The sequence below is a fragment of the Jaculus jaculus genome, chromosome 15 (assembly GCF_020740685.1).
Source record: "Jaculus jaculus isolate mJacJac1 chromosome 15, mJacJac1.mat.Y.cur, whole genome shotgun sequence".
NCBI lineage: Eukaryota > Metazoa > Chordata > Mammalia > Rodentia > Dipodidae > Jaculus > Jaculus jaculus.
The window spans coordinates 64,296,960-64,310,969 of record NC_059116.1 but is presented as its reverse complement, the minus strand read 5'-3'; the positions used below and the strand labels follow the sequence as shown (position 1 = coordinate 64,310,969).

Genomic DNA, 14,010 nt, shown 5'->3' with positions numbered 1-14,010 from the left:
TACAAATAATGTCATTTTTTTAAAAAAAATTATTCATTATTATTTATAGAAGGGGGAGAAAGGGGGGGAAAGAAGGGGCCTGCCAGGGCCTTTTGCCACTTTGTGTATCCGTCTGGTTGTTTTTTTGTTTTTTTTTTATGTGGGTACTGGGGATTTGGACCTGGGTCATCAAGCTTGCAAGCAAGTTCCTTAACCGCTAAGCCATTTCTCCAGCCATAGTTATAAAAATTCTAACAGATAATTTTATAAACAATTGTTACAAACAATGGAAACCTAATTACAATAGAGTTTGACAACTTTTTTTTTTTTTTTTTTTTTTTTTTTTTTTTGGTTTTTCGAGGTAGGGTCTCACTCTGGTCCAGGCTGACCTGGAATTAACTCTGTAGTCTCAGGGTGACCTTGAACTCATGGCGATCCTCCTACCTCTGCCTCCCGAGTGCTGGGATTAAAGGCGTGCACCACCACACCCGGCTTGCCAACTTTTTTGAAAGTTATCTTTATTATTATTGTATTTCAGAAAGAGAGAGAGAAAGAAAATGGGTATGCCAGGGCCTTTCAATCATTGTTAATGAACTCCACTTGCATGTGCCCCCTTTTGCACATGTGTGACATTAAATGCTTGCATCACAATGCATCTGTCTTCGTGGGACCTGGAGGTTCAAACATACATTCTTAGGCTTTGCAGGCAAGTACCTTAACTGTTAAACCATCTCTCCAGCCCAGTTTGGTAAGTTTTATGATTGAAGAAATGAACAGGATTAAAGTAAAGCATGCATATAGAGTCAAACAATCTGTAGTCTGTGTGTCACTTTACTGAGGTATGGTTGGCATACAAAAAGCTATACATACCTGGTGTATACAACTTGATGAGTTTTGCAGATCTTTTTTTTCTATCAGCTTCTTCAATAGAAATGCAAAATGTTTTTAAATATTTGCAAAGATACCTGAACTTTTTTTATTAACTGAGAAGATATATCAACTAAAACAAGAATCTGTGAAACTAGAAATGTGAATAAATGATTTCATGCCCCTTAAGTCTTGTTGCTGATACAGGGTCTTCCTATGCAGCCAGGCTGGCCTTGAACTTTTGGTCCTTCTATCCCAGCCTCCTAAGTGCTGAGATTATAGGTGCACACATCCATTTTAGTCTCTTTCCCTAAGATTTTAAACGGCTTTAAAATATCAGCATGGGGGCTGGAGAGATAGGTCAGTGATTAAAGGTGCTTGCTTGCAAAGCCTGACAGCCTTGGTTTGATTCCCCAGTACCCATGTAAAGCCAAATGCACGAAGTAGTATATGTGTCTGGAATTCACTTGCAGTGGTATGAGACACTGGCAAGCCCATTCTCTCTCTCTCCAATAAACAAACAAACAAACAAAAAAATAAATAAAAATATCAGCATGACAATGGAAGGATGTGATTCCATTAAGTTATTCAATCACTAGACCATGAAAGCTTCAGATAATGTAGTTTTGGGGACATAGTAGACATTTAATAAATTCTAATTAAATAAAAAATACACCAGTAGGTATTGATGGAGTTCCCATGAAAGTGAAGCTTCGCCTCTGTCCTTAGTGGCTAGTCTTCTATCTTTCTGCAGCAGAGGCCCTCTATTAATCTATAAGGCATTCATAACACTTGGGTTTATTTGTGTGCTTGCTTGCCTTGGTGTTTTCAGTCAGGGTCTTGGTATTTAGTTCAGGTAGACCTGGAACTCATGACCCCTCTGTCTCAGCCTCCTGATTACAGATGTGCCTTACTATCTCAGCCTATTTCTAATGGTGTTTGAGAACAAGCAACCAACACTGTAGGTCTCCAGGGTACACACACACACACACACACGCACACGAGATTCATGCTCTGACAATGCACATGACAATCATATGTAGCACTGGTGTCACTGTAATAAGCAATGACACTGAGACCTGGCACATGAGGAGGAAAGAGGTTGTTTCTAGTCACAATCTCAACAAGGGTGACCAAGAAGAAGGAAACATTAACTTGTTTCCTTTCCAGTTCCTGTCCAGGCAGTTATCAGTTCTTAGCAGGGACAAGTTTCTCTTCTTCCCTAGGCAATAATAAAACCCAGGCCTCCTGTGACCCTCTTGGACCTAAAGGAAGTCAGAATAAGGTTTGAAAAGCCGGAGAGAAAAGAAAGGGCATTATGTGTTAACAAAGTACAGTACTGTTTTATTTTGCTTTCTTTCATTTAGGAGGAAAGACAGCCCCACTGGACCTACTTAACATCTACTTGAATTCAAAGACATACCTAGCTTTTCACTTCAATAATTTCTTGGAGTTACCTTAGTGTTGCGCTCAATCCCAACATAATCCGCCTCTTCTGGGATCATGATGAAGAGCTCGGCTTCATAGGCTCCTTCCCCTTCATTTCTTGCATTTATTATAAGCATAAGGTGGTTTTCATCACCAATGATTATCTGATGCTTATCTCTAGAAATGCAGTTTAATAATAATGATTAAAAGCTGGCCGTGGTGGTACACGCCTTTAATCCCAGTAGGCGAGAGCAGAGGTAGGAAGATCACGGTGAGTTCAAGGCCACCCGGAGACTCCATAGTGAATTCCACATCAGCCTGGGCTAGAGTGAGACCCTACCTTGAAGAAAAAGAAAAGAAAAGAAAAACTACAAAAAAAGAATAATGATTAAGTAACTGCTTCTCTGGCATCTTGGATATTTTATGTAAGAATTTAGAAGGCAGAATGTGGCCATGCAGGCCAGGAATCCTAGCACCTGGGAGACTGGGTAGGAGAATCCCAAGTTTGAGGCCCGGTTGATCTACATAGTGAGTTTTAGTGCATCTCAGGTTACACAAAAGACTGTGTCACAAGAAAACACATAGACAAGCATAGAAAAACAAGCAAAGGAGGAAAAATGGCAAATGCAAGACTAGAAGTGAAAGAGAAGATCATCACGAACAGTCGTGGGGAAAATCAAGAGAACCATTTCTGGATGAAGCACAGCCAGGGGTGTGCGGATACTGCTTAATACCCGGCTCTCAGCCACAAAGCTGCTTTCTATCACCTGAAGGTTCCAGTGGCGGTGATTCTCCCTTCATGATCAACATGAAGCCACCCTCATGCTGAGCAATTGGCTAACAAATTCCCAGCGAACTGAACGTTTGGCTTAGGAGCCAGAATGAGGCAGTTTGGGCACATCGTGCGTGCGTGAGGGAGGAAGGAAATGCGCGTGGGGAAAGGAGGAGATGGTTTTACAAAGTGAGACGGAGACACTGCGATGTGGATGTTGAGAGAAAAAAATAGTCCGATGAAACAAAATCTGAAATGGTCAATAGAAGGTTTTGAGGCATTTTAAGGAAACTTAACTCACTTTGAACTCCAAATGAAACCAATATTTAGAAGTGCCTCTTCCACCTCTGACCTCTACTCAAAGCTATTGCTTTTGACACTTGCTGAATTATGAACTTTGAGAAAACTCCTCTTTAGAGATTAGCAAGCAAATTCCAAACATTGGTAGTGAGGGAGTTTCTGGAGACAGGAGTACAGATCTGCTTTTTCTACCAGAGGGTGTTTTATGTTTGACTCCTATTTCTTTCGATAACATAACACAGAGCAATGACCAGTTCTAAAGTCAGGCCTCCCCATCACTGGTGGCTGTGAAGCTCTTTGATTTTCATCTGACTTTGTGACACCTTCTGACTTACTCCCCAGTGTGTCTTTTTAAGTGTTTCACCCAGTAAATGAAAATTAATTTTGTTTTGACAGTTTTAAGGATGCCTTTGAGTCATGGTGTGCTGCAAAAACAAGTTTTGTTAAGGTATAGATGGAACTGGCCTGTCTAAACCCTTTACTCACTTAACTAAGGCAAGTAAATATAACCTGAGCCACACCATAACACGAGTTCACTTTTAACAAAGGCACTTCCCCCACACTTTTGCTGAAAGATGAACCGGTGCAGGCAAGATCTCAGGGTGTGTCATTTGACACCAGTGACCAGACTATAGGCTAACCCAAAGTGTGACTGACCTCAACAACTTCATGTGTCGCTTCCCCCCTCTAGCTGTTGGCCACGTATTCTTTCTTGAGAGCCGCTTTAAACAAACACCTGTGTTCTATTAGGTGTGATGGAGACATTTATTTATTTAGACTTACGGTCTAGCTGACAACTTCAAGTCAGGAACACATAGATTGTCTTCGCCGCAGTCCACCAGGATGCGAGCCTGTGTTGATGAAGCCAGGCATCAGAAATAATCGTGGAAAACCTGACTCACACCCAACCTTCTGGAAATTCTAAATGATTCTTCAAACTGAACCAGAGCTCGTATTTCACTACAGAGGATTCCACAAGCTCCGTTTCCTATGCTTTGGGGTTGGTCAGCCCAATCGCTAGCTGCTCTGAGTTGTCTATGAAGGATGCTAACTGCCATTGTTTTGAGGATTATTGCCTGTGTTGTTTCCATTATTGCTGCGTGCTGAACAAATTAAATGTTGGTTGCATCAGGAGAAAGGCTCTGAAAACATGGTGATGCATTGCTTCAGAAAACACGGCAGGAAAACCTCCCTGATGCCCCATGTCTCTGTGTGAGAATGAAAACACACACAGGTCTTTGATCACAGGAGTAACACCCCCTTCCCCGCAGGCTTGGAGAGAAGACGCCTTTTAGACACACCTGCTCAGTGACTACGTTGTCTCTGTAGTAGTTCAGTATTGGTTTCACTTCTAGGCCTTCTTTAAAGTTGGAATCATCTAAACTGTAATTCAAACTGATGTTGATTGGAGATAATTTATCTCGGAATTCAGTTTCATCCTAGGAAAAATAATCACAAACTCGAGAGAGGTTCTGTGCAATAGCTGCAAGATGTTAGTCTGGGTGAGCCAGACAACATTAGACTTCAGTCAGTATAAGTGAATGATGAAGCAATTAACATTGTAACAGGATTAGCTGCATGTTGATTTATGTGGTATATAGTAGCCAGTATATTAATATAAGTCCATTGATGAAATCACATAGAGCTACAGCTTTACTGGAATATGCCTCTAGAAGAAATCTTTAGGCACTCTACACCTATGACAAGTCATACAAAATTGGTCAAGTCACAGAGTAAAATATTATACTTATATACCATAGATGCCATGGGAACTATCATGACTTTTATTTGGATGAGGTTGTCAGAATCCTAAATTCCTTAGGCTCAGAAGAAGAAAACATCTTAATTCTCTTTCTGCTTTTTTTTTTTTTTTTTGAGGTAGGATCTCACTCTAGCTCAGGCTGACCTGAAATTCACTCTGTATTCTCAGGGTGGCCTTGAACTCATGACGATCCTCCTACCTCCACCTACTGAGTGCTGGGATTAAACCTGTGTGCCACTACACCTGGGTCTGCTTTGTTTTTTCTTTGCATGAACTTCAAGGCATCTTTAGTGCATCTGAAGGCTCCTCAGGTAAAGAAATGGAAGCCTTCCAAGGATGAGGAGTGTGCAACAAGTAGCCAGCCTTAACAAGTGCATGCCACCCTTCAGTTCATGCAAGTCAAGGCTCGAATAAGGTATAGGGTCATGGGCCCAACTTCTCATTCTCAAGTGCAGTGTGAACCTTTGGTCTGCACTAGGGTTCCTCTTGCTAACAATGTCCTTTATAGGAAGAGAAGAAATGGGAGTACTGATCACGATCTAGCTGGCAGAATGAAGATGGGTCATTATGCTCTAAATATTTTGGCTAATTAATTGCCATGGTAGATCTTAAAGTTATAAAAGCATACTACCTTTAAAAAACAATTGCAAATTACTTTTAATGAAAGCTTTGAATGTTTAAGTTTTTCTGGGTTGGCTCAGAAATGTATGCTGATAAAAATCTAACAGGACATATTCACATAGGATAAAAATTCAAATAAATTGTGTTGAACTTTTATGCATGGGAGAGGAGGCATTCAGAAATGAAAACCACCTGAGTTAAGTGCTATTATCAAAAGTATGTCCAAAATAAAAGGAGGCCCGAGAAATTAATAGCAACAGATCACTGGGTTAGTTGAAGTCAGGGTCAAGAAGAAAACATTCAACCTTAAAACAGTGTTTTCTCCTCAGAAAACGGGAATAGACAGATGGGGGATCTCTGTGGACAAATTTGATGGTTAAATGGATAAAAGTGGTTGGAATCCAGATCTGAGTGTGAGAGGTCACAAAAGTGAATTCTAGAACTCTTACTCGAAGATAAACAATAAAATCCTTGCAATGGAGAGATTTGTGCTGTGTTGTCATGAGATGGAAGACAAGACGGGACTGATGGTTACGGAGGAAGAGTGTTCGCTTGATGGCTCCTTTTTGCTTCAAGGAATCTAACTGCACCTCAACTATCAGGGCTAAAAGACAAAAAGAAAATAAGTAGAATCAGGAGAAGAAAAATATTCAAAAGCATATGACATCATATTTCAAGTTGCTTATTCAAAAAGCATTTTTTTCCTAGTTGGGATAAGACATAAAATATGAACAGAAAAAAGTTATAAAATATTGCCAAAGATATATTTTAAGTAGAATGTAATTTTCCCAGTTATACGTTTTTTATAAATAATACTACATATTAAAGTAATTTTCATTACCAATTTCTAAAAGCACATCAGAAATTTGGGTGTCATTAAAGGTCTCTTTAGTTTTCAATGGTTTGTGCAGAGAAACACTTACTGTTCAGTTTTCTGAGAAAAGTATAGGAATGTAGATGGAAATATGCTCACCTATTGTATTTGAAATGCTCTGGCCAGTCACAGATGCACACACTTTTAGAGAAAAGCTGTGGAAAAAATAATCATTTACTGCTCAGTGAAGTTTGAATCTGGAGTAGAAACTCTTCCTTTCCCTTTTCCCACGTAAAAAGGAACACGTCATTTTCCTTCTATACTTCTAAATACACATAAATTCATGTGACACACTCACACACACTCCCACCAGTCACCATGTTCACACTTAAGACAAGTAACTGCATGGGAAGGAAATACTTGAAACTATTCCTAGAAATTTAATCAACTGGTAATGAATAAAGAATCTTCCATATGCCATGGGAGTAAAGAATTAGGCAGCTCGGTGGGTCAGAGAGCAGTGGGAAAGCCTGGCCGTGTGCAGGGACACAGCTGAAGTTTCCCAGTGCGGCTGAATCACCCAGAGAGACGGAGCTATCACAGGAGGCTCAGCAAGTTTGGTTGATGGCTTGGGGACAAAGCTTTGAAGTCATGGTAAGGAATGTGGTTTTAATCCTAAGAAGCACAGAGGAGCATGCTGGGCATAGCCTCAATCACTCACTCTGCTGGGACTGGAATGTGGTCCTTGCTAGGGGTAAGGTAGCATGGAGGTGGAGAAACAGAAAAAGGAAGACTCAGAGCAGTTGCTGCAAACTAGGCATGGCAGGAATATGGGCAGAAAGGCAATAATGTGAGGATAAAATGGGTGTGAAAGACACTTCATAATTTTGCCTTCACCATGCCCTAAGGACCATCTGTGGAAATGTCTGCCATGGCTTGTAGGATGACCTGAACTTGGCCTTGGTCTGTGGCCACAGAGAGAATGAGAGATATACATTTTCCCCATCTGACTCTGATAATTTCCACCTTCCTTCTGCATAACTAACAGTCAGCCTTAAAGATGGGACCTTTAGCAGATCTAAGAAAGTAAGGATACAAGAAGACAGTTACTATAAAATAGTGACAGTCTTAAACGTTTTACTGATAGAATACTACAGTATGATTAGAATATTTCTAAGGAGTTCTACAGGAGTAAATAACCCTAATTGTGCATTAATTGTGTGTCAGCTTCCTGTGTCAGAAATAATGGAAATGTGTCACATCTGGGATTCATCTATCTCTGTGACCTCAGTCAATGTCTCCCTTCGGGGTAAATAATTTGCCACACACCATTAAGCTGAAAGTTTCCTGAGAAGTCTACACTATTACAAGTGTTTACACCACTTCCGTAGAGAAATCACAAATTCTGACCCACTTCTACTTCAATTAGAATTATTCAAGGAAGATTAGGCAATCACATCTTTAAATTTTTTAGAAAGTCTCACTTCCAAAGTTGGAATTTTTTCTGTGTCCAGCTTTTTCAGAAGTATATGGCTGCTGTGCATTAAAGTAATTGTGGGCCAGCCTTTGTTCTCATTCACACTCAGCATAGACACAGGTTTTGTGAGAGAAATTACACTTATGAGGAAATTACCAATCTGTAAAGTTCAAAATAAATTTACATGCAATAACACCCAAGCCATTCAACAGCAATACAATTTTTGAAAAAATGATTAAGTTATAAAAGAGAGTATTTCCTCTGTGAGAAAGTATGTGATAAATGATGTTTTCATCTGAAAGGTTACTCTTAGTTTATGAATTATATGTCAGTGTACATCAGTATGTCTACCTTTCAGTTATTTCAATATCATTAACAACTGCTTGACTTTAACTTTTTCATATAAGCTCAATATGGCTGTAATAGATTACTGCAGCATTCACCGCAGCATTCCAAACTACATCAGCCAGGGTAAAGATGGCTTTGGCAGAAAAGACTGTTTGAAGCACAGTATTTCCAGAACTCCATCCTAATCTAAAAAGAAAATCTCAAAACTGTGCAGGAGTGAATCAACATAGTCATTCTAGTAACATACTGTAGAAATTGTACCTGAAAGTATAGTCTTGCAACATAGTCATTCTAAATGCAACAAAATATTCATTACAGGGCTGGGGAGATGGGTCTGTGGTTAAAAGCACTTGCTTGCAAAGCTTGCCAGCCCAGGTTCAATTCCCCAGTACCCTTGTAAAGCCAGACACTAAAGGTGGGGCAGGCTGTGTCTAGAGTTCATTTGTAGCAGCGTGAGCCTTTGTGCACCCATACTCTTTCTGCTTCAAATGAATAAATAAATAAACCACTAAAACCTTATATACAAATACGTACACACATACATCATATAGTTTATATTCCATACCATTAGGTTTACTTATAGGTAAATACATGATTATGATGAACACTTAGGTAGTCAATAAGAGCTATGAATTATAATGGAGTCAGAATTTCATGTTTTAAAAAATTATTTAGATGTATTTATTTGAGTGAGACAGAGAGAGAGAGAGAGAAAGAGACAGAGAGAGGGGAGGGAAAAGGAGGGAGAATATAGACATACCAGAGCTTTGAGCCACTGCAAACCAACTTCAGATGCACGCATGGCTTACAGGGGTCCTAAGAAATAGAATCTGCATCCTGTGGCTTTGTAGGCAGGTACCATAAATGCTGAGCCATCTCTCCTGCCTGTTTTTTTTTTTTTTTTTTTTTTTTTTTTTTTTTTTTTTTTAGGGAAGGTTTCACTCTAGCCCAGACTGACCTGGGACCCACTCTGTAGTCACAGACTGGCCTTGAACTCACAGTGATCCTCCTACTTCTGCCTCCTGAGTGCTGGGATTAAAGGTGTGAGCCACTCTGCTGGGCTTAGAAATAAAATTTTAAGTAACATTTTATAGTCATATTCAGAGAATTATATTTGTGTAAATATGTTTTATTGGAAAAGTAAGCAAAGTAAAGCAAAATCTACATAAACTCAGCCTGGACCTCTCATACATGACCGGCTGCTACACACGCAGACCACATGGCACACACCATGACCCTCGTCCTCACTGCTGCCCACAAGCCACTGAACGCTGATCCTATGATGTAACACTAGTCATGGCTGTGTGTGGTGAGAGAAGGATGGAATATGAAATATGCTTTACAAGACAAGAGGTTCTGTGGAGATGGCTCAGTAGTTAAAGGTGCTTGTTTGTAAACCTTGAAGGCTTTGTTCAATAAAGCCAGATGCAAGAAGTGCCAAGAGATCCTGGTATGCCAATACATACCTGCATGCACATGCACACAAAGAAATAATGGGAAATTTAAAAAGTTTTGCAAATGTGAAAATTGCAAAGCAACTCATTTTTCATCACCAATGCAATTCTACTTAAATGATGACACATGTCAGATTTTACATAAAGTCACTTATATCCAAAAAGTTTTTGATTTTAGTTTGAAGAAGCGTAGTTTATTTTACACTTTAAAATGTAAAATACCAGGCTGGAGATGTGGCTTAGTGGTCAAGGTGCTTGACTTCAAAGCCAAAGGACCGAGGTTCAGTTCCCCAGGACCCATATAAGCCAGATGTACAAGGTGGCACATGCATCTAGAATTCATTTGCAGCAGCTGGAGGCCCTGGCATGCCCATTCTTTCTTTACTCATCCCTCTCTACCCCCCACAAATAAATAAACATAAAAAAACATTAAAAACATAAAATAAAATATCACTAGTTTTCTAGTTGGTTAGTTACCAATTATATTAATATTTATTGTGCCAAACTTCATTTCCTTTTTCTAATATAAAAATGCCTACAGGTGATATTTTCTGAAGCTACTCAGCTGACTAAATGACACAGAAGTCCATATTGATGGACGTGAAGGGTGATTTGTAAATGAAGTTTACAAAATAGTTTTCAGACCTGGAGTACAAAGTTGATCAGGTTAACATCACAGCAGAGAATTTACTGAAGCTTTTCATCCTTGGGTAAACTAATCTAAATTCTCAGAATGACAGTAAAAATGAGCAGGGACACTCTGGACTGCATCTGTTGCTAACTTCCATGTTCTGTTGTCTGCTCAGGGTGCTAGAGATGGAAACTGGGGTCTCTCACATGGTAACTAAACACTCTACCACTGAGCTATACCCTTGACCCCCAACTTTCTATCTTTTTAAAATTATTTTTTTTATTAACTAGTGTTGTACTCAGTGAATACAGTCAAGTTGGTGCCATTGTTAGGCTTGTCCATGTCCTTCCCCCTCCCCTGGCCTCTCATTGTTGAGGTATGTGGGTCATGCATTGTAGAGTTAGCCCACAGTTATGGGCAGGAGAAATGTCTCTACGTATCATGACCCAACGTGTGGCTCTAACATTCTTTCTGCCCCCTCTTTTGCAAAATTTAGAGGCCCCCCCAACACCCCAACTTTCTATCTTTTAATACTCTGAGGTGCCATTCAAAATTTTTCATGTTAAAAATAAACCACCTTCTGGAGAAGTATGCAATAAACTAAAGACATGCCAGTACAGGAATGTAGTATAATTTACATACAGAACAAATGACAACTTATCTTAAAAGTATGATTTGAGGGGCTGGAGAGATGGCTTAGTGGTTAAGGTGTGTTCTTGCAAAGCCAAAGGATTCAGGTTCCATTCCCCAGGACCCATGTAAGCCAGATACACAAAGGGATGCATGTATCTGGAGTTCGTTTGCAGTGGCTGGAGGCCCTGGTGCGCCCATTTTCTCCCTCTCCCTTTCTCTCTCTCTCTCAAGCTAATAAACTAATAAATAAATAATTTAAAAAATATATGATAAAAAAATATATTGTCTGGTTAAATCAGTGATTTTTTTTTCCTTCAAAAGTAAAAGGGTTCTACAGTCTTTTAAAAAAGTACTTTAAAAAGGATCCATAAAACTAGGAATCCTTAGGAAAAAGGCATCTATTTCACAACAAACATTCTGTCCCCGAGTGCAGCACTCTAGGACCGCATGTAGTGTGCAGGTGTGAACGGGGGACTGCCGGCCGAATGTTCGAGATCAGTGCCTGGCCTGCCGACGTGCTCACAGCTCATCTAGCTCTCATTTACTCATGGCAGGCGAAGGGAAAACACTGGCTTTTGCACATATTTCTCAGATCAGGTTTTCATTATGCTATTTTATGGTTTTAAACCATTTTAAAATGTTCTCAGGGCATTTCCCAACTACTTTCAAAAGCAGTTAAAGGAGAGGACACGCCTCACCCCCCCCCCCCCCCCCCGAGCTCCCAGAAACAACAGGACGGTTTTCAAAGGATTCTTTAGGGTCCTGGAACTCCCCACCCTCCATCCGCAACAGCTTGGACTCCATTATGAACTCTTGTCAAAAGAACATCAACAACACACTAAGAAGGGCCAGGAATAACTTCTTTGGGTCAAGACTGTATTTTCTTTTTCTACTTTCTGATTCTTAGGAACTGAACTAAGCCTGAATTAGACCACAGCTACTGAGTCCCCAATGACAAGCCATAGTCACAAAAGTACAAGAGAGGGCAGGGAAAGAAAAGAAAGAAAAAGAAAAAAAAAAAAAAAACCTATTTTTACAACATTTACCTTCTGTCTGGTTGCACATGCTAAATTACAAAGCTGCTATCTATTTTCAGCATATGAAAATGAGCAATCCAAGCTAAGTTATCTATAAAAGAGGGATGTGATATGTCTGAAAGCAGTGATTATCACATAAGCAAATGCAAGTCAGGGATTTTGGTTATATTTTCAGTTGTGTTAACACTGATTTTAGCGTGCCAAGAAACTAAGAGAGACCAGTGAGTTTTGCTTCACTGGGAACTTTCCCAGATGTTTCCAAGTTTGTCATATTGCACACAGCCTGCAGATTGGAGGCTACCTTTTGTATGATAAATTCATAGCCAGATGCCAGCATCACATCTGTGTTCCTTTAAACCTGGCTTATAGTTCAGCAGCAACTAGTTCTCCTCAAAGATTCTTCTAGATATAAGGTACACAACTCTGTCAGGTCCTACTCCAGGTTTATTGCACTCAAATCTAAATTTTTTTAACAATATGCAATGATTATCTGACTATACATGAGAGTTTAAGAATCATTCACTGGGTTAACTCACCAGGCCACAGGTGCCAACTGTTCTGCAATCTGGCAGGTTTTATTTTCAAGGTTAATAATCATTGGGTGCAACAGAAGCTGGGCATCCACAGTCACTACGGGCCTCGCTCTGCATGGAGAAGACACAGGGATTGAATGGACCTTAGACGTCTCAGTGAGAAACATATCTCATGCAAGATGGAACTCCGCTTCTAGAGACCGTGGCCAATGCACCCAGCCTTGTGGCAAGAATTCTCCTTACTACAGAGGCAGGTGGGCACCATGTCCCATCAATCTGTAAACACAGCTGGCAGCATAGGAATCCAAACAACACACACCGAAGCCCTGTCGGGCATACACTTCTCCCAAAGCTGCTTTCTTCTGCACCCGCATTTGAAGAAAAACAGTATCTTAGAGCCACTCATGGGACGTGCTTGAAGTTTTCAAATCTGGTTGGTTCATTGATCATGTTTTAACTTTTTCTAGCTGAGCTTCACAGATTTAGCTAAATTGATGGGGGTGGGTTGATAGAATAATTCTGTACTTTACTCAAAGCAGTGTTTTCAGTGTTTTCTACACAATATAACTACGCATGGTGCTTTCAAACAGATACCATGTCAGGCTGCTCCACGGACCAACCAACCTGGAGTCTCTAGGGTAAGGGCCAGGGTTGGCATTTTACACAGACTCTGCAGGTGATTCTAATGGTCATTTTGGAAGAGAAATTTCTAGAAATGCCATTCAGATAATAATGAGATAAGAGGGAAAAAAAGCATGGGGAAAAGTAGTACATCAATTTTTCAAAGCTTAAATTACATGATATCGTAGCTGGGAGCCAAAACTTCCAGATTTCAGGATGATCACATGCGTTGGACGTGCGTCCTCTGACAGACAGAAAGGAGGGCTATGTCTGGGGGTAATGCTGTTTAGAGCATTTACTTCAATTTTGGGAGGCCCACTGGGATTTTTTCCTAGGCTTCTTGAGGCTACTTCTCTATAGTGATTATACTTTACTTTCAATATTGTCTTGACATCAGTCTCGTGAAAGTAGACGATGAAATGGGTTTAGGGCTGGAGAGATGGCTTAGCAGGTAAGGCACTGGCCTGCAAAGCCTAAGGACCCAGTTTGGACTCTCCAGATCCCATGTAAGCCGGGTGCATGAGGTGACACATAAATATAAGGTCATGCCTGCACAAAAGGTGGCACATGCATCTGGAGTTCATTGGCAGTGGCTGGAGGCCCTGTTGTGCCAATTCTCTCTCTTTCTCTCTTTCTCTCTCCCTCACTCTTTCTGTCAAAAGAATGGGTTTAGACATGGAGGAGATCTAATGTGCTAAGTACCTGTAACAAACGTGGGGAGCAGAGGACCGGG

The 14,010-nt window shown here is 40.3% G+C and overlaps 1 protein-coding gene across 1 annotated transcript in view; it reads right to left on the bottom strand.

The window, feature by feature from the left end:
- The window catches only part of Itga8 (integrin subunit alpha 8), a 213,745-nt gene that overhangs the window by 83,775 nt on the left and 115,960 nt on the right, over positions 1-14,010 (bottom strand). Inside the window, exons 15-20 of the mRNA XM_045135108.1 lie at positions 12,660-12,767; positions 6,703-6,758; positions 6,179-6,333; positions 4,648-4,785; positions 4,130-4,197; positions 2,304-2,451 (exon numbers count right to left, since the gene is read on the bottom strand). Coding sequence (XP_044991043.1) covers positions 2,304-2,451; positions 4,130-4,197; positions 4,648-4,785; positions 6,179-6,333; positions 6,703-6,758; positions 12,660-12,767 — 673 coding nt within the window. The remainder of the gene's footprint in view (positions 1-2,303; positions 2,452-4,129; positions 4,198-4,647; positions 4,786-6,178; positions 6,334-6,702; positions 6,759-12,659; positions 12,768-14,010) is intronic.